Genomic DNA, 21,883 nt, shown 5'->3' with positions numbered 1-21,883 from the left:
AGGAATTTCCTCTTCCTGTGGTTTTTGTAGTGACTGGGGCCCAATAGGGTTCCATTTCAATCACATGTGATTGCATAAAAAATGTCCCTGCAACCTACTATATGTTCAATTTCTTGAATTTCTTTATTCATTTATGTTTGATCAGTTCTAGATTTTGATCATTCAGCCTACTCTTTTAATTCTTTAAGTTCTCAGTAATAGTAATGTATAAGATAGATTGTGAAATTCAGACTGACACTTGTGTTTCTTTCCTCTGTTCACCATTAATTCTTTATGTTCTGTTTATGTTTAAAATGAGGAATAAAAATATTCATGTTGTGTTTTGATATTGCAGAAGAAAATTAACTTTTCAAACTACAATATGGAACTTTGATGTGTTCAATTCCCACTGCACATTTGAAAAATACTTCAGATCATACAAATTCTGCAGTTTTATTTTATTTTTTTATAGATAGCATAATATCATTAGAATCTTATTGGTACATGACAGTAAGAGTTCATGGACAAAATTAATATAAGCCAATGTTCATGACACTATCATTTGTCACGTACTGTGGTGACCACAGTACGTGACAAATGTCAAAATAGCTCTTTGAGAGCATCTTTACTGTGTGAGGTGACAGCATAAACAAGATGGTTTTGGGTTCTCGTTAGTAAACTAAAAATAAAATGTCTATTGATGGTAAAACTTAGCTCATATTCTTAGATGTGAAAACTTACTAAACAGCAATATTGCAAAAAAAAGTATAGTTATTTTAAGGACATGAGTTGTTGTGAATACATATAACCCCACAATAAGTGATTCTCTTAAATGCATATAGTATGATTTTAAAAGTAGGATAGTATCACTCAATTTCAGTGTTACTCGCACATTGGTTAGTCATTCTCATTGACCACCATATGCCATCATCAACATTCTAGTAGAGTCAGTAGTCCATTGACATTAGTTGTAAATGATTTATCTAGAAATTGTGTAGAATATGGAATATCGAAGACTGTGGCTGTTTGGTCTCCCCAATGTAGAGGTCTGGGCATTCCTCGCTGCACTGTACAGCATACACCACATTGTTAAGTCTGTCACAGACTTAACAATGTGGTGTATGCTGTATGCCATGCACTTGTGAAACAGCCACTCCACAAGCGCATGGCACAACATAGAAGAGCCACCTCCACAGGACAAGACTCAGCTGTCCATCTGCATCTTAAGGATAAAGGACACTCTTTCGAGGATGCCAATATTCACATTTTGGACAGAGAGGACAGATTGAAAGAGGAGTGAAAGAAGCCATCTATGTCCACTGTGAGCGACCATCTTTGAACAGAGGCGGTGGTTTACGACACCAACTGTCTGCCATCTATAATCCAGTTTTGAGTTCCCTCCCCAGACGCCTTAAAGTATGCTGACTCTTGTAAAATCAGATGATAACAGGGCCATGGTAAACACATACAACTTCCCAATTTATCTGAAATGAATACAACTGTCACGGTTCAGCAGACCTCCACACCTGAGGATCCCAGGGGCTATGTTGTTTTTCAGACTGCCTCGAAGTGATTCTGGTAAACCATCAGGTAACCCAGGAAGGGAAAGTTCTGCTAAACCAACACTGTATATAGTGCGGGTGGAGTGCTGCTGATGCTCAACTAAGGATATTGTCAGGCAGTGGAAGGAATAATTTGAGGACCTCCTAAAGTTTAATGAACTGTCTTCCATAGAGTAAACACAGTCTGGTGATGAGGTAGATAACTCATCCACTCTGGGGGTGAGGTCACACAGGCAGCACACAACTCCTCGGTGTCAGAGCATTTGAAGTGGATTAGGTTCGTCCTGTGTTCCTGAAGGATCTGGATGTTGTAGAGCAGTCTTGGTTGACACGCCTCTACAGTGTTCCATGGAAATCATGGGGGGTACCTCTGGATTGGCAGAGCAAGCCAGGGTGCTGGGAAGGAGAGTTCGTCTGTTAGTCAAATCTCAGATACAGGAGGAACAATGCAGTTTTCATCCCAGTTGCAGAACACTGGGTCAGCTGTTTACCCTCTCGAGGATATGTGAGTGTGCATGAAAGTTAGCCCAACCAGTCTGTCCAAATTCATAGACTGCATTCTCCTGAAGCCACATTTGTTGGCCGATTACAACACAACGACGTGACGAAGGCTGCCCAAAATTCTCCTCCAAATGTGGTTGACAAATGCGTCCTACTTTTCCCCAGATTTGAAGGATGGGTCGGGTGTATCCTTTGTGGCCCACCATATCCCAGAATTCATAGCAGCCCAGCCAATTCCAGTTTCCAACAATGGCGGCAGCTACTTAGTTTTAATATTACTTTTATTACTCTTTCTGGTTCACAAAATAAACTTTTAAGATATTTTCAGGCGAGAATGTAGCTGTGTAAACTTCAAATATCCTCTTGATTTATCCAGACATCACATATTTGCAAAAGTGCTCTGACGTTTTCTGAGACGTCTGTTACCCATCAGCTCGATAGCTAGCCAGCTCACTAGAGCCGGTGAAAACAGCGAACTCCCAGCACATCGTTTTCAATCCTCCACGGTCTTTCGCTACTCAGGTTAAAGATGATAAATATAGTTCAGTGAGATAACTTAGAAATGTTATTGTTTGGCTTTTTTCAGTGTTTTATTTGGTTGTGAGTAAATCAGTTTGGCTGAGATTAAAGTTATAGTTTTCACACAGCTGAATAAACTTCAAACGGAAAACTGATTAAACAGAAGAGTGACATGATCGAGAATTTACGCCAGTGTCCTGTTACATTTTAGATAGCAAGGAGCAGACGGCTGAGTTTATTAAACTCTACTGAGACATCTGGTGATGAGAAACTGAAGGTTAGACCCTCCCATTTCACAGTTGCTTACTTCCGGCCTACCCAGCCTCCTGAGGACCCAGCCCACGTAGAGCGCAAAGGCCGGGTCCTCAGGAGGATGCAGCCTATGAACTTGGACACCCCTTACATGTGTTTTGTGGACTTGGAGAAGTTATTTGACTGTGTCCCTTGTAGTATTCTGTAGGAGGTGCTTCAGGAGTCTGGGCTTTCTGGCCCATTGCTATGAGACATTTGGTCCTTAAAAAAACATTGAAAGATTTTGGACAGCATTGTTGACAATAAGTTGAACTCATTCCCAGTGGGTGCTGGACTCTCCCAGGACTAGACTTTGTCAGTGATTCTGTGTATAATTTTTAATGACAGAATTTTGAAGTGTAGACAAATGGCAGAAGACTTCGTCTTGGTTGGCCTCAGAATCTTGTCTCTGATTTTCGCAGATAATGAGGTTCTGTTGGCTTCATCATGTGGTCGCCTCCAGTTTGCGCTGGAGTGGTTAGCAGCCAAGGAAATGAAGGAAAGGAAATAATAACCCAGACATCTAAAGAGTTTAAGTATCTCTGGGTGTTGCTCATGACTGAGGGGAGATGGGAGCGGGAGATTGGTAGATTGAAACAGATTGGTGCTGTGACTGCAGCTTTGTAGTGAAAAGAGAGCTGAGTGTAAAAGTGAAGCTCGAGATTTGCTGCTCTATCTACATCCCCACTACACCTACGGTGATGAGTTCTGGGTAGTGACCAAAAGAACGGGATAACAGAAAAATGAATTTGCGGTGAAGGGTGGCTGGCCTTTCCCTTAGAGATAGGGTAAGGACTTAAACCATCCAGGAGGGGCTCAGAGTAGAGCCACTACTCTTTCACATTGAAAGGAGCCAGTTCAGGTGGATGAGGCATCTGATGGATGCCTCCATGGTGAGGTGTCCCAGGCATGTCACACCCAAAGAAGGCCCTTGGGCAGAACCAGGAGAGATCGTAGTTCTGAGCTGGTGTGAGAATACCTTGGTGATCCCATGGACAAGCTAGAATTGGTGGCTAGGGAGAGGGAGGTCTGGGCTTCTCTGCTTAGGCTGCTGCTCCAGCAACCTGGCCTAGGATAAGCAGGAGAAAGTGGATGGACGGATGGATAGAATAAGATATTTAATTTTAAAGAGCACAAAGCTACCGGAGACAACTATTACCCTCATTCTTTTTTTTTTTTTTTTTTGATTTATAGAAGGAATTCTCCTAAAAGTATAATAATACCACCCCGTTTGAATATAGTGTAACAAAAGAAAATAATCAGACATCTAGAAAACTTCATCTTAGTTTATATAACTGTTGAGTTGCATTTGTTGGAAAATGTTTTCCAGACAATTAAGGTATGCATGGTGGTTCAAAATGTAAAAAGGAAAGTGTTTCTCGTGTTTAACTTAATTAAGTTCTAAAGATGAGTCCGTGACATACTGGAAATCCTCCACTAGGGAACTGCCCAATCGGTTGGCGACTGTTTTTGTAATTATAGCTTTCACCCTCAAATTAAAAGTTTTGCCTTCATTTGTAATTTCCCAGTTTATTTTTCTATAAATTACACTTCATTGTGTCCAGTCATAATGTATTCATTTGTTTTTTAATTATTCTTTTTTTGTGGGCTGATAATTAACTAGTATTTTAGATTGCACTGGTTTTATCTGTCATTCATATGTTTTATTCATACACAAATGGAAAAAAATAATTCAGTTTTCTGTTTGCATCTACAATTTAGATAGATAACCTGTCTCACACTAAAGAGCATCCAAGCAATGTGAAAAAACAAAGGTTTAAATGCAGTCTGCCATTTTATATGTGTCATTATTTATAAAACTACCATCTTACCTAATTAGTAAAGACTTTGCTAGCTTAGATGATGTAACATTGATTATCATACTTGTCAATCTGTATGTTGGTATTTCATATTATAATTCTGATTCCTTAAATAGAACACAGACTGTAAAATATATCACACCAACAGCTGCTGCTGCACAATATGTTGAGGGTTTCATATTGTTATTTTTATCTGTGCATTTCTAGTCCTGATTCTAAAATGCTTACCAGCACTTGCATTTTCTCAGAAGACAAACTCTGACAGTCATAAAAGGAACGAACATTAAAACATGTTCTATAAAACTCCCCATTTTCTGGTTTTGACATTCTGTCTATTCATCAGGATTAATGGAAACTTTACCTGAGAGGAGATATGATTTAATGTTTCGTTCTATATATTTTATAATTTTTATTGTATTATTCTTGTCAGTCTGTTAAAAACAGGTAAATTACCTTACCCTGTGTTGTCTGTGGAGACAATGAAAAAAAGTGTTAATCGTGGTTGTTGGTTTGCTATGACAATTGGCAAATATGCTGGTAGATATCAATAAAGTTTTCCCTAAAGTAACTTAATAAGCAGTGAAAGAAGAATTTTGACAACAAAGTTTTGGATGTACTAGCACTTGGTTATAGTTATTAAAGATGGCTATCTGTTATAACTGAAGAATAAAAATGTAAATGTAAAATTTATACGAGTACCTATAAGGACAGTTTATGTTTCCAATATCGTGGAAGTCCCACCAAGAGAAGAAAAGTCACCAACAAAGAAATGAGACCAATGGAGCGCAGCACAATAGGTCCGGTGGGTTGAGAAGGCCCGTGTGCATGAAAATCAGTTGCTATAAAGATAATGAAAAGTGATTGTTATTCACCAGTTTTAATTTTCATTATACTGGGACAATTCAGAATACTTATTATCTCAAGAAATTTCTAATTGTTAAATATGAAATATAATTTCATTTACAACATTTTACATTTAAATAAACAAAAATTAACAATTAAAAGCAGCTAGGAAAAAACAACAGTCATTATCACATAATGAAACAAATTTATGTTTTCCTTTACAAAATCTGACTTTAGAAAGCCTTTAGTCTCAAAATGCTACAGTTGTAGGTATTATCAGTTCTCTGATAGTTAGTTTCGGCTAAAACAAAATTCACCAAAAATATAACCTGTGATTAATAAAACCCACACAGGTATAGCTCACCTTTTATGTTAAGCCAGCTCTCTGGTGATTCTCCGGTATCAGCAATACTACATTTGTAGAGTCCTTCATCAGATTTGGATGCAGTGGCAGTTGTAATGTTTCCAGTTGAGCTGCTCCTAATTGAGGCACCATTTTTATAGAATTTTGCAGTGAAGCTACAGTTTGCGTGCTTTTTTCTACAATACAAGCTCACATTTTCTCCCTCCATCACAGGATAGACAGGACTCTCCAGAATCACAGGACCATCTAAATGTGAATGACAAATGATCTGAAAACTTTGTGGACTTAGAGAAAAAGATTTATGTTTATGTGGAATTTATGTTGAAATTATTCACACAAACAAGTCTTTCAACTACTACAGACAATAGGTAGTATATCATTTTTAAGACATAAAACATTATTTCACACTTATAACACACTTATTGTGATCATGATGCTTCTGTTATCTGAAAAACTCTCTTTTACTGGTAATACTTAATTCTCAAATATATTGTGCCATTTATGGTATACCAAAACAACTGATCTAAAAAGTAAATTACCTAAATATGTCAGTGCACAGTTGATATTTCTTTCTATGTACATACCAGCTACAGTGATGTTGACAGTGTTACTTTTTTGTTTTCCTCCATATTCACACCAGTATTCTCCACTGTCAGTTTTTGGATATGCATTAATAATATTGCAAGGCCCAGTAGATTTTTCCCAGGATGAAGCACATGTTCTAACATCTCCATTTATCTTTTTCATCACTCTCCATCCATTCAGTCCATTTAGCCCTTCACAGCTGATCGTGATAGATTCTAATTCAAAGAACTGCTGTCTGTTTGGAGCAACTTGAGGAAAAGCTGAATCTGAGACAGAAAATCAAAGGTATTTAGAATTAAGCACTGATATATTGCTGAAATATTTTCAGAATAAAAAAAAATATTTACACATGTATATCTACCGAATAAGTGAATATGCATTTCCATGCTTTCTTTTGTATGCTTCCTTCAGACAATTATTTTTGTGTTTTAAAAGGTTAATGCAGTACCCTTGTTGTACTCTTTCAGATTGTAATTTAAAAACAGCAACTGCAGCAGTTACAGAAATGTTCAAGTTGTTATGAGATGTATGTGATATATTGAATCAACTTTATTTTTATACCTCAGTATCTCAAATGGCTGAAGCTGAATTTGAACTACTTACTATGTCTTTGAGAAACACTCAATCCAGCTTTTGGAACAAACAAAAACAGCGTGTTCACCACTGGAAATATGGAGAAAGAGATTATCATTGAGAAGTTACAAACTTGCATAATGAATGCATGAAAATGTATGGGTGTGTTTTTGATATAGTAATTTCCCTTTAAGTTCGTACATGCATTTTCTCAACAGTTGACTTAATATCTTTTTATACATCTTTTTGACAGATAATGTCCGTACTCACAGAGTCTGATGCTGGAAACTCTGACCTGCATGTTGGCTCGCTGCTGACTGTGTGAGCATCAGACTGAAACGAGAATGTGTTGCTTTTGAGAACTTCCTGTGTTTCTAAATAACTCCCTAGCGGGTATTGTCTTCCTGAGAGAGAGAGCTGCTTAATATTTAAAAGAACATCTTTTTTGTAAAGGGATATACAGTGAGGAACATAAGTATTTGAACACCCTGCAATTTTGCAAGTTCCCCCACTTAGAAATCATGGAGGGGTTTAAAATTTGCATTGTAAGTGCATTCCTACTATGAGAGACACCATTTAAAACAATTCAGGAAATCATATTGTATGATTTTTAAAGAATATATTTGTATTGCACCACTTGCACTGGTCAAAGGAGCTTGCAAAGAAAAGCGTCTGGACTTCTTTAAGTTACTTGAAGACGTTTCACCTCTCATCCGAGAGGCTTCTTCAATTCTAAGGTCAAATGGTGGAGAGTCCCAGATTTAAACCTAGTGGGAGTGTCCCCCCACAGAGGGACAAAAGGACCCCCTGATGATCCTCTAATCGCCTGAGCCAAGGTGTGGAACTGGGTGTGGGTCCCAATCAGCCAGAGTTTCAGGTGAGTTCATTGTGAAACCTGGCCCCACCTTATCATGCGAATTCCTGAGGTCAGATGGCCCAGGGTGTGAGTGGGCGTTAAGGCGTCTGGGAAGGCATCTCAAAACTGGATTATAGATGGCAGAGAGTTGTCGTAAACCACCGCCTCTGTTCAAAGATGGTCGCTCACAGTGGACATAGATGGCTTCTTTCACTCCTCTTTCCTCACAATACAGGAAAAGAAGGCCGTCGCTTCCCTGAGCAAAGACCACAACATCACTGTTTTACCAGCGGATAAGGGAAGATGCACCGTGGTCCTAAACACTACAGATTACCATACAAAGATCACTACTCTCCTCAGTGACAACAATACCTACGAAGCCTTAAGCGAGACCCCACAAGCAGCTACAAAAAGAAAATTATAGCTTGCCTTCAAGACTTGGAAAAGGACAAAATCATTGACCGCCTTACTTATCACTGCCTTTACCCAGGGGATGCCATACCCTGCATTTACGGACTTCCAAAAATCCACAAGTAAGCTGTCCCACTCAGACCCATAGTCAGTAGCATAAACTCAGCCACTTATAACATTGCAAAACACCTTGCTACCATCCTTGCTCCTCTCGTGGGGAACACCCCACACCACATCAAGAACTACACCGACTTCACTGACAAGGTCCAGAAACTTACCCTGAATCCAGATGAAACCATGGTGTCCTTTGATGTAGTCTCTCTCTTCACTTGCATACCCACCACGGAGGCCGTGGAGACTGTCAGAAAACGACTACAAGAAGACAACTCCTTGGAGGACAGGACCAACTTCACACCCGATCAGATTTGCACACTGTTAGACCTCTGCCTCACCACTACATATTTCAAATACAACGAAGGCTATTACAGACAAAAACATGGCTGTGCCATGGGCTCCCCCGTGTCACCTATTGTAGCCAACCTTTACATGGAGGAAGTGGAAAGGAAGGCTCTTGGCTCTTTCAAAGGAAGAGTACCCAGCCACTGGTACAGATATGTAGACGACACCTGGGTCAAAATCAAGACACAAGAAGTGGAATCCTTCACTGCGCACATCAACGCTGTGGATAAAAACATCAAGTTCACCAGGGAAGACACAAAGGACGACTGTTTGCCTTTCCTGGACTGCGCTGTGCACATTGAAGAGAATGGCAACCTCAACATCGAAGTTTACCGGAAGCCCACACACACGGACCAGTACCTCCTGTTTGACTCCCATCACCCTCTGGAACACAAACTTGGAGTAATTAGGACCCTACACCACCGGGCAGAACATGTTCCCTCTAAGCCTGAAGGGAAAAAGAAGGAACACACACATGTAAAGGAAGCACTCAAAACGTGCGGCTATCCTAAATGGGCGTTCTTAAAGTCAGCAAAGAGGCACAGAAAAGAAGATCAGACACCAGCGAGGGAGGATAAGAAGGACAGACGCAACAACATTGTCATCCCCTATGTAGCCGGTGTATCAGAGAAACTCAGGAGGGTTTTCTCCAAGCATGACATCCCGGTGTACTTCAGACCCAGCAACACACTCAGACAAAAACTGGTTCACCCGAAAGACAAAACGCCAAAACACAGACTTAACAATGTGGTGTATGCCGTACAGTGCAGCGAGGAATGCCCAGACCTCTACATTGGAGAGACCAAACAGCCACTTCACAAGCGCATGGCACAACACAGAAGAGCCACCTCCACAGGACAAGACTCAGCTGTCCATCTGCATCTTAAGGATAAAGGACACTCTTTCGAGGATGCCAATGTTCACATTTTGGACAGAGAGGACAGATGGTTTGAAAGAGGAGTGAAAGAAGCCATCTATGTCCACTGTGAGCGACCATCTTTGAACAGAGGCGGTGGTTTACGACACCAACTCTCTGCCATCTATAATCCAGTTTTGAGATCCCTCCCCAGACGCCTTAACGCCCACTCACACCCTGGGCCATCTGACCTCAGGAACTCGCATGATAAGGTGGGGCCAGGTTTCACAATGAACTCACCCGAAACTCTGGCTGATTGGGACCCACACCCAGTTCCACACCTTGGCTCAGGCGATTAGAGGATCATCAGGGGGTCCTTTTGTCCCTCTGTGGGGGGACACTCCCACCAGGTTTATATCTGGGACTCTCCACCATTTGACCTTAGAACTGAAGAAGCCTCTCGGATGAGAGGTGAAATGTCTTCAAGTAACTTAAAGAAGTCCAGACGCTTTTCTTTGCAAGCTCCTTTGACTACGATGACCTGGATGACTGAGAACCTTCACAGACACTACTTGCACTGGTTTATCTGCTGCCTCTGATGAGAGACCAGATCAGAATTGTAATTTTCTCTGATTTTTCTAAACTCTGCAGAGCCTCTGTTAGGTGGAAAGTGAAATAAATGGTTGGGTTACAGATGAAAACTTAACTCGGGAGCACAAATGAGATATATTCATTCCAAAGTATCAAAAAGCATTGCAATCCTTAACAAGGCAAAGTAGGTATTAGACTGGACATCACTTCATATTCTCTACTGTTCACTGGTTTCACCTTACTTAAGCTATTGTATAGAGGTCTGGGGAAATAATTATAAAAGTACATTACATTCATTTTTTACTCTAAAAAAAAAAAACAGTTCAAATCATCCACAATGCAGGTTATGGGGATCATACAAACGCACTATTCTTGCAGTCTGAAACATTAAAACTTGCAAGTCTACTGGAAATTCAAAGAGCACAGATTCTGTTCAAAGCAAAAAACAATGAACTACTAGGTAATATTCATGTTATAAAGAAGTTATAACTTTTGAGAGAAAGAAGTGGGTAGAAAGAAGTAGTGAAACTGTAGAGCATTTGAATATGCAGTTGAAGCAATGTCCAAACATAAAGCAGTTCAAAAAGAGTTATAAAGATATGATCTTCATGAATTCTAAGAAAGGGGAGAATTTTGAAATTCAGTCAATGTCTCTATTTAGAAAATGTAATGATGTGGTGTATATATTATATCAGAAATCTGTTCGCTATTTTTACTGCAGATTATATCAGTAAGGAAGCTGATTAAAATAATGACCAAAGACTTATGGCGAAGGGGTGGGATTCATTAAGTGTGCACTTCTTCCCACTCATTTTTGATATGTAACTAAATCACAACAGGTGAACAAATATTGAAATGTATTTTTGCTTTATTTTCTATAGGATGTTTTTCTTCTTTTATTTGCTAAATGAACTTCTGTATATTGTTTACATAATTGAAATAAATTAACAAAAAAAACCCCAAAAAAACAAAGCAAAGCAAAGGTTACAACAATAAAGAAGGAAAACACAACTGAATGGAGAACAAAGGTTAACTCACAGAAGGGGAGAACTAGACACAGGAATATGGAAAGACAAAAGAATAAATACAGACTGGACTGGGACAGCAAAGGACAAAGAAGTGAACAAATCAGGATTAATAATACGGGGGGTAAAACTAAATACCAAGAACACAAGGTGTGAAACTATCAAAATGAAACAGGAACTAACACAAACACATACAGATACAGTGGGGCAAAAAAGTATTTAGTCAGCCACCGATTGTGCAAGTTCCCCCACTTAAAATGATGACAGAGGTCAGTAATTTGCACCAGAGGTACACTTCAACTGTGAGAGACAGAATGTGAAAAAAAAATCCATGAATTCACATGGTAGGATTTGTAAAGAATTTATTCGTAAATCAGGGTGGAAAATAAGTATTTGGTCACCTCAAACAAGGAAAATCCCTGGCTCTCACAGACCTGTAACGTCTTCTGTAAGAAGCTTTTATGTCCCCCACTCGTTACCTGTATGAATGGCACCTGTTTGACCTAATCATCTGTATAAAAGACACCTGTCCACAGCCTCAACCAGTCAGACTCCAAACTCCGCCATGGCCAAGACCAAAGAGCTTTCGAAGGACACCAGGAAAAGAATTGTAGACCTGCACCAGACTGGGAAGAGTGAATCTACAATAGGCAAGCAGCTTGGTGTGAAAAAATCAACTGTGGGAGCAATCATCAGAAAATGGAAGACATACAAGACCACTGATAATCTCCCTCGATCTGGGGCTCCACGCAAGATCTCATCCCGTGGGGTCAAAATGATCATGAGAACGGTGAGCAAAGATCCCAGAACCACACGGGGGGACCTGGTGAATGACCTGCAGAGAGCTGGGACCAAAGTAACAAAGGTCACCATCAGTAACACACTACAACGGCAGGGAATCAAATCCCGCAGTGCCAGACGTGTTCCGCTGCTGAAGCCAGTGCATGTCCAGGCCCGTCTGAAGTTTGCCAGAGAGCACATGGATGATACAGCAGAGGATTGGGAGAATGTCATGTGGTCAGATGAAACCAAAGTAGAACTTTTTGGTATAAACTCAACTCGTCGTGTTTGGAGGAAGAAGAATACTGAGTTGCATCCCAAGAACACCATACCTACTGTGAAGCATGGGGGTGGAAACATCATGCTATGGGGCTGTTTTTCTGCCAAGGGGACAGGACGACTGATCCGTGTTAAGGACAGAATGAATGGGGCCAAGTATCGTGAGATTTTGAGCCAAAACCTCCTTCCATCAGTGAGAACTTTGAAGATGAAACGAGGCTGGGTCTTCCAACATGACAATGATCCAAAACACACCGCCCGGGCAACAAAGGAGTGGCTCCGTAAGAAGCATTTGAAAGTCCTGTAGTGGCCTAGCCAGTCTCCAGACCTCAACCCCATAGAAAATCTGTGGCGGGAGTTGAAAGTCCATGTTGCTCGGCGACAGCCCCAAAACATCACTGCTCTTGAGAAGATCTGCATGGAGGAATGGGCCAAAATACCAGCTACTGTGTGTGCAAACCTGGTAAAGACCTATAGTAAACGTTTGACCTCTGTTATTGCCAACAAAGGTTATGTTACAAAGTATTGAGTTGTATTTTTGTTATTGACCAAATACTTATTTTCCACCCTGATTTACGAATAAATTCTTTACAAATCCTACCATGTGAATTCATGGATTTTTTTTTCACATTCTGTCTCTCACAGTTGAAGTGTACCTCTGGTGCAAATTACTGACCTCTGTCATCATTTTAAGTGGGGGAACTTGCACAATCGGTGGCTGACTAAATACTTTTTTGCCCCACTGTATGCAGAAAACAGGAAAAGACTGATGTAGCTGAATGAGAAGACAAGGCATAGCTAAATAGGGAAACTAAACAACAATGGGGAGAGGACACAGAGAGACAAGACAGACAAGGGGATATGACTGGAGAATAGAAAGGGATCACAAAGGAAGATAGCTCGGTATTACAAAACTAAGAAAATGGACTTAATGTAAACTGAGACAACAGAGGATATAGTAAATCCTAAAGGAAACAATCATTCTAATAGACAAAGAGCCAACCTAAAGCACAATAGATTCTAGAAAAACACAAGGAAGCACAAAACCCCACATTCATGAAGAAATTATAATGCAGAAGGAATCTAATGTTATCAAAAAATATTAAAACATGTAATTTGTTCAAATACATTGTGTAGTTTTTAAATGTTAACTTCAATGTTGTGTTTACTCGAGCTATGTTGGAAAGCAACATAGCCCATGGCCTGGGTTAGAGTCTCACCCACTGCCCTTTTCTGCAAAGCTAGCATTAGCTAGCGTGAGCTATAAGCTAACAGCTAGCCTGGTTAAACAAGCTAGAGTTCCACGCACACTGCAAAAATGGCTAGTCTATATTTAGGAAAAAAATGCTACATTTGATACAAAAAGCATTGAAAACAAGTGAAATTATCTGTCCATGCAGCAAGTCTATTTTACTTAATAAGAAATCTTGAAATAAGATTTTTTAATCCAGAAATAAAAGAACACATTTGAGAATTGAAGAGGGTAAAAATAAGCTTTAAAAAGCTCAATTTAAGATAAAATTACTTGATATCAAGTCCCAAAAGTAAGTTAAATATGCTAAATTAGTCTTTTTTTATGTTTTGAATTCTTACTTGCAGCAAATGAATGCACTGCAACAAGAAAAATAGTTCTAATACTATGAAAAACTATTCAATATTAGTGAAGTATGATTAATTTGTTTCTTGATTCAGGTTGGCTTATCTTAAAATAGAGCCGAATCGATATTAAATCCAAGCAAAAAAACCTTAAAACAGACCTTTTTCCTAGAATACTCCTTAGCTTCTACTGAAATCACAACCAGGACAAGAGTGATATATGTCAACATTTATTTCTCTCATGAGAACAAAACCCTTTTTTAAAACAATATAGGGCTGCTGCACAATCCCTAAAAGTCTAAATCAACCCTTTAAAAGGCCTAAACAGAGAAAAAAAATTACATTTTTGGCCTTAAACTTTTGTCACAGTCACATAGTCTCACAATGTTGTAAATAATGGCATTACTGACTTAAAACTTTACATGCCTCAGGTAAAGTGTCACTAAGAAAAAACAACAACAACTTTCATTTGTAAAGCATTATAAGTAAAGCCGTTTCTCAGGACATTGCTAGGCAAATTAGGAACAAAGTTGTACAAACGTACTACAAAACTAAACAAACTGCAAATGACCTGATAGAATCCTGCTTGGTATTCACCTATTTTTCAAAGAATGACTTCCACTCAGCTATTACTTTCTTATATGCACTAGTGGCATCTTGATCATGGATGGCATCAGTGATTACCTCAGTTTGTACGACAGAGAGGACCGTTGCAACACATTTCGGGTATGTTAAGTGCAAGGTGTAGTAATATGCCATCAACACCAACATTCCTTCCCAGAAATCCTCCAAGGGGAGAGTGGTCACTGGTATGTTTCCTACAGCAACAATGCTGGTTGTTCCATCAAAAAGCAGCACTGGGGAGGAGAGAGGCCGCTTCTCCAGGTATAGCATTGCATCTTCACCCGGCTAGAAAAGCACAAAAAAAGGACAAATTCTTCAAGATTTTAAATGAAAGGGTTGCTGTGCATCCAAACAGCTTAAGACACAAAAAGCAATATCAAGAGTTTAGAATGCTCCAACTGATTTACTGTTGGAATAGAAGAAATAAATATAAAATATCTGACTTACATAAATATGAAATTTTAGAAATGTATAAATTCTGAGCATGAATTTTCTCTAGTTTGCAGCATTTTTATCATGTCTATTTGTGCTTTTTTTTTCCTCATTTGTTTTTTAAAACTATTTATTTTAACTTTGTTACATATTCTAGTTTTTGAAGGCCTTTTTAAATATATAATTTTACTGCTTCTACTTGTATCCTAACTGCAATGTGCTTTTGCTCTGTGCTGCCTCTCTGGAGTAGGTTTTGAATAACAATTAAGAAATCCTGAATAAGGAGTAATTTAATCCCTGCTGAATTGAATTTCGACCCACTCTTATTAAGCATGAAAAGCAAAATAATAATATTAATAATAACAATACTAGTAAATGGAGTACAAGTTACAGTGGCTGGTATTGCAGCTGTTCTCACCTTGAGGATATGAAGGAGAGCCTCACTGGCACTTCCCAGCCGCTTTGGTGGTGTAGTTTTTGAAGGAAAAAGAGATGGAAGTGCATTGAAGAGAGTGACAGTAAACTCCACTGTGAACAGAGAAAAGTATCTCAACAAAGCAATCCGAACATATCTGATGTATGGATTTAATGTATGAAAAGGCCACTTAACTCCACGTACATCCAAGGGGAGAGGAGGTTTCAGGACCTTCTTCCAAATGCCATAGAACTGCACCTTCGAACAAAACTCTGCCCATCGACCCTTCATGTGATCTATGTATTTGCAGTTGGAGCCACCAATGATGCAACGCAGTTCATCCATCGCCTATGACAAAGTTGTGCTCAGTTAGTCAAGAACTAACTAAACCTATCCAGAGAAAGCAAGGAATTTAACTGAAGGTAGTTGAACTTACATTTCGTATGTCTTTGAAGCACGGGTATGCTTCAAATATTTTTCTAGGCCTGTCTTCTTCTCTTGCAATATCTGCGTCAATAAAAGCTCGTCTGGCCTCAAACTCCAGGTCCAAAATTTGAACAACGTCACTTTGGTTGGGTTTTGCATTGGGTTTCCTGTACATGTTGCTCAAGGTTTTGTAATGTCTTGCCTGCATCTTCAGGCTGTCATGGTCTGCTAGGGAAAGCAAAGAGCAATTGTAAAACATGGTGTAACTAGACTTCACAAAATTCAGATTTTTCTAATCAGTCATTTCTAGTAAGGTTGCATGGTTGTTTTTAAGTATAATATTTATGAGAATTAATGTTTAGGTTAAATATGTTTGAGTAATGAACTGACCCTATATGTCCTGATTATTTCCCTTTGTGTCCTTTTCTTATAATGATCATGGATTTATGTTAATTGTTAGTTTGAACAGAATCAAATATTAAAACGAAAGTTTAAGATGCCCGTGAATAAAACTGTGGTGAAAATAAGATAAAGGTTGTTTACTGTGTATATCGTTCACATCAGTGTGAACAGTGATTATGAGCTGATGGATAAAAATCTTTTAGATAATTTGATCTATGACAGAAACACTGTGATAAGGCATGATAGATGTGACCATGTAAACACAGCTCGTCTCTACTGCTTTAACTGTTAAATCAGAAGACAATACTGTGGTTGACAGGGTTTATTATGTGAAACAGCAGCTTGTTTAGTTCAAACAGTCTGCATTAAGCTGGGCATACACCATGCAATTTCTTTTTTCAGTCACGTTATTCAGCTCCTGCTCAAACTGTACAATTGAATCGCAGGGGTTAGTAGTTTGTAGGTCACAATGCAGCGTCTCACACTATACGGCCTGATGCTCTGATGCGACCTGAGTGCTCACACTCTGCGTCCATAACATGAAGCTTATCATAAAAATCTGTCTCTCGCTCTCCCTCTCTCTGTGTTTCATGCACACAGACACACACACACACCGCCACCATTAACTTTGCTAAATTGCTAGTGAAAAATATTGACCAGGCAGCTGCAATTGAGCAGCAATGTCCATCCAACTCTTTTCGTTGTTGTAGTCGTGATAATTTTTTGAGGCCACATTGTAAAAGCCTCGGATACGGAAGCGTAGAGCTGCCACCCAGGCAAAAAAAAAAAATAGAGCTATATCACGTTATAATGTGAAAAGTTTATTGTTCTAAAAATATACTTTTCATGTTTGTACAATATACTATGATGTTATTACAATATACATCATTATCACGTTCGTACTATATAATATTTATATTGTACAAACGTGAAAGGTTTTTGTTATGATGTGATAATGATGTACATTGTAATAACATGATCGTATATTGTACAAACATGAAAAGTATATTTTACTAACATGATAGTATATTGTTAGAACAATAAACTTTTCACATTATAACGTGATATACTTCTATTTTTCTTTTGCCTGGGTGGCAGCTCTACGCTTCTGTACTTAGATGAGCTCGCAAAAGTTCTACAAGTTGTGCCTCCATCGCTTGTGTCCAGCTGCACTCCTGTGTTTGCGCGTGGGCAGTGTAAGAGGCTGTGTTGACACCCTCACGAGAGGCGACCGGATTTCAGACAGGTTTGATTTTCTTGCGACCATATGATAGACGATTGGGAGCTGGTCGTGAGGTGTTAATCGCTTCTCGTTACCCCATGTATTCTACATAATGCACAACACGATTAAGGCGAAACTCAGGTCATTCCCCAAAACAGTCGAACGACTGAAAAATCGCCTCAAAATGGGCCAAAAATAGCACAGTGTATGCCCAGCTTTAGGAGGCTAGCTTCATCCGTCTCCCTCCCCTGTGGTTGGAAGGGGCGTGTTTCATCTTTTTGCAGCCAGGCAGATTGAGGTATTTGCCTTCTCAGGACAGCCATAGAGATTAGAGGCTACATCGCAGCTCCAGTCACGGCTTTTATCACTGTCTTTCCCCCAGAGTAACAGCCAAACAGTGTGAGGAGGATCTATTGGCTTGCACTGCTTAGCCTTGCACACGTTCTTAATCTTAACTTAATCTGGAATTCATTGCAAATTGTTTGTGTGGGATATGAAGGACAATATTTTGTTTTTCAACAAGAGTTAGTAAAAACATCTCCAGTGTGATCAAATTTTCATGCCAAACATCCACAGCTTGGCAGTGTATACAGCACTATAATGACCAGACCTAATTCTTTCGAAAACCATACATCTTTCCACAGGTTTCAACTTCATCAGACATCACCTAGACTCAGAGCTGGATGAGGCCAGCACAAACAGCAGCCTAACCGATGAAGATAATGGATCCATAGGGTCAGGAAAGCCAGAAGCAGGGGAGCTGGAGAGGTACCTTTCATGTCCATTGACTGGAGGTGTGGATCTATTGCATAGCTTTCCTCATATCAAGAAGCTGTCAATCAAAATCAGTACAGCTCTTTCTGCATCTGGAGCCTGTGAAGGACTTCCTAGTCAGGCAGGACTCCTGTTCACTGCTGAAGAACCTTGAGAAGAAACTGCTGCTGAAGCTTAACCATCACTTCACTGAGTGAAGAAATGGCACATTTTTGCTAAATATGCAGAAATAGACACACACCCATACAATTTATGGTAAACTGAGCTGCCTTGTATGTACATATGTTGAAGTTGCCTTGTTCTAATATTTTCTCTGAGGTTGCTGTGCCATTTGGAGCAAAAGTGAATATAAAGTATAAAGCATATCTTGTCACTGGAAATGGTTTGCACTGTTTATATATTTATATTATTTACTGTAGATATTGGTTAAAAAGGCTTTAAGATGTTGAAATGTTACGTTGAAACCAAGCACACCATTGATTTTCTTGTGACATTACCAATAAGTTTGATGTGTCACATGGCCCTCTTCCTATTGAAAAAAACAAAAGTTGTATCCAAGATGCCCAACTTCTAAATGGCCACCATGGTCACCACCCATCTTGAGGAGGGTGGTGACATATACTAATGTGCCACAAGCAGGACTTTAATATCACCAACCATTCCCATTTTATTACGGTGTATCCATATAAATGGCCCACCCTGTATTTTAATTCAGAGTTTTGTACTTTGTTTGATCAAACTTTGTTTGATCGAATTGTGCATGTTTGAAGTATTTTTATTTTCAAAAACTATTAATGACTTTCCTTCAAGTACTACAAGGGGGAGCTCACATACCACTGGTGGTACATGTACCACAGTTTGAGAATCATGACCTTATATCATTAGACTTCATTCTGAACAGGACACCTTCATTACATTTCCCTAATATTGCATATGTTTTACTGTTTACAGGAGTCTGTCTGCTCGGACTACAAGAATTAAAAACAGTTTCTACCATCAAGCCATACGACACCTACACCACAACACTTAAACACACACAACACACTCCACAGCATGCACTTAGAAGCTATCCTGTAGCTTCACAAGTACACTGTACAATCTGCACTCGTCACTTCACTTTGTTAGTATTTATATTTTTAATTTTTTAAAAAAAAAAAATTACTCCGTGCAATGCATTTCATTGCAGTGTTGACCCTGTGCTAACTTGCATATGACAAATAAAACTGAAACTGAGACTGAACTGTTTGGTTAATTTCATTACACAAGGAGGAGAAGAACAGGGAGAGACTCTGAGAGAGCAGACCAGGGAACGAGATGAGGAGAGGCAGAAAGAACCAACCAGGGAACGAGATAAGGAGAGGCAGACAGAGCAGCATTTCAGTCAGCAATCCAAAGGAATTCAAGATATGGCACTTGATTTAGGGGATAAGACTACTGGTCCTAAACAGTTGAAACTGTCCTAGTACCCTCTCACTCAATTTGGAACACAAAAAAGATCCTTCCAAGAAAACTGGTTTAAAAGCTTTAAATGGTTAGAATATTCTTCGCTTGTTGAGTCTTTGGCAAAAGTCTTAGGTATGACACATTAGTGAATGATGGAGTCAGTAATTGGCAAAAAGGCACTGAGCAAGTTTCAAAAACATGAAGCCACTCAGTCACACAAGGACAGTGTAGTTTGTTGGAACAGCTACAAAGCAAGTCTGTCACAAGGTAATATTGATACAGATAGAGGCAGGAAGTGCCACTGAAGTAAGTGAAAGAAGGGAGTACCTGGAACGTATTGTGGCAGTGACCTGCTTTTGGGGGAAGCAAGGAATATCATTTCGAGGTCATGACGAAACAGAAGAGAGTGACAATAAAGGGAATTTCTGCGAGTGCATAAAACTTTTGGAAAAGTTTGATCCATTCGTGCAGAGGTACACCCCACCACCACCACCACCAAACACCACATACATCTCTTGTAGTAGTCAGAATGAGATGATTGAATGTTGTTCACAAGAATTAACTGCAGCTATTGTTTGTGAGATGAAGGAATCACGGATGTATGCCATTATGGCTGATGAGGCTAGAGATGGAAGGACAGAACAGTTGGCACTGTGTGAGGTATGTGTCTGTGGAAGGTGTAGTTAAAGAGAGGTTCCTAGCCCTGACAGAAATGCCAAAGTTTGATGCTGCATCAATAAATACTGTTATTGAGAATCAGCTGCAAGAGAAGGTAATTGAGCAGTTGAAATGTGTGGCACAGACCTATGATGGAGCAGCTGTCATGAGCAGAACAGTTGGGGATGTGCAAGCCCATTTTCAAAAGAAGCACCCTGAGGTAATATATGTTCATTGCTATGCACATGCGTTAAATCTCATCCTATGTCACACATGCAGAGCTGTTTCTAAAACCATAGAGTTCTTTAACATGCTTGAAAGTCTCCATTCCTTCTTTAGTGCTTCTCTTGTAAACCATCATAAGTTCATGGACACTCAGAAGAAATTAGGATTGGAGCTGCACAGTTGTTAAACACACGCTGAGCATGTCAGGTTCCTTCAGTAATGGCTGTGCTTAACAATTTCCCTGCCATCATTGAGTGCCTCTCCACTATCAACACACCTAGTGTGGTGGGATTGAAGGCAAAACTCAGTAAATTCTCATCAGTGTATTTGCTGATTGTTTTAAAGGATCTACTGTCTGTAACCGCATGTTTACACAGATACCTACAGAAGGAGACCATAGATATTACCCAGGCACAGATATACAAAGATGTGGTGGTTGAGACACTGAAGCAGAAGCGCAGTGATGCCACTGCTATAGATCTTCATGCAAGAGCAAAGGCTATGTGTGAGGCACACCAGATAGCTGTTTTGGATCAGTCTTCTGGACAGCGGCAGAAAAAAAAGAGAAAGGATGGATTTGTTGTTGAGTCAAACTGTGGAGCAGGCAGTTAAGTCTGTGGCTCTTCTGTCTCAGAAAAGCTTAAAAGGAAATTGTTGTTTCCTTGTCTGGACAGAAGCGTTTTTCTGGTGTTAGTCAGGATTTGCTTAATGGGATTCCGGCGTGTAGTCCAACCTCAAACCGCTTCTTGTCTGAGCCTCATTTGTCAGCCCTGGCACTGCATTACCATATTGAAATTCAGTTAGAGGAAGTCACGGTCATGAAAAAAAATTTGAAGCTCAAGACTGAGGCTGGTGCCATTCCAGATATGTTAACATTGTACAATCTTCTGGATAATCAGATCTTCCCCACACCGAAAACTGTTATTCAGGTTGCCCTAACAAACCCAGTTAGCAGCTGTGAAGGGTCTTTTAGTGTCTTATGTCGGCTCCATACCTGACTGAGAAGGGCCATGGGTCAAAGCAGACTCCAGCACCTGGCTGTGATGTCAGTTGAGAAAGAGATGCTTAAGAGACTTGACCACCAAAAAGTGATAAATAGATTTTCCAACCTCAAGGTGAGGCGACATAGGATAAAATAAAATAAAAAATCTGCAGAGCCATAGTAGTATCTGCAGTAAAGATATTTCCATACATTGTATACCATCCATCCATCCATCCATTTGCTTCCGCTTATCCTTTTCAGGGTCGCGGGGGGCGCTGGAGCCTATCCCAGCTGTCATTGACATTGTATACATTGTACCATATAGGCCAAGGTGTCTCCATTTTTATAATTTTTTTAATTAATATATTTTATTAATATTTTGTACATTTGT

General features: G+C 39.6%; 2 protein-coding genes and 1 pseudogene across 2 annotated transcripts in view; 2 read left to right on the top strand and 1 right to left on the bottom strand.

Annotated features, from left to right (window-relative positions):
* LOC146523042 (butyrophilin subfamily 3 member A2-like) overlaps window positions 1-21,883 on the top strand; it is a 107,818-nt gene that overhangs the window by 47,795 nt on the left and 38,140 nt on the right. The window lies entirely within an intron of this gene.
* On the bottom strand, window positions 14,108-16,309 carry LOC146523047 (uncharacterized). Its single transcript, XM_085154876.1, has 3 exons — window positions 15,798-16,309; window positions 15,365-15,709; window positions 14,108-14,799 (listed from the first exon to the last, which is right to left on the bottom strand). Exons 1-3 carry the CDS (start codon window positions 16,044-16,046, stop codon window positions 14,488-14,490), a joined length of 906 nt encoding a protein of 301 aa, XP_085011002.1. The 5' UTR covers window positions 16,047-16,309; the 3' UTR covers window positions 14,108-14,487.
* On the top strand, window positions 17,905-21,705 carry LOC146523046 (zinc finger MYM-type protein 1-like; annotated as a pseudogene).

The sequence above is a fragment of the Neolamprologus multifasciatus genome, chromosome 3 (assembly GCF_963576455.1).
Source record: "Neolamprologus multifasciatus chromosome 3, fNeoMul1.2, whole genome shotgun sequence".
NCBI classification, from domain to species: domain Eukaryota; kingdom Metazoa; phylum Chordata; class Actinopteri; order Cichliformes; family Cichlidae; genus Neolamprologus; species Neolamprologus multifasciatus.
Note: the sequence above shows the minus strand (reverse complement) of the source record. Positions and strands in the feature narration are given on the sequence as shown.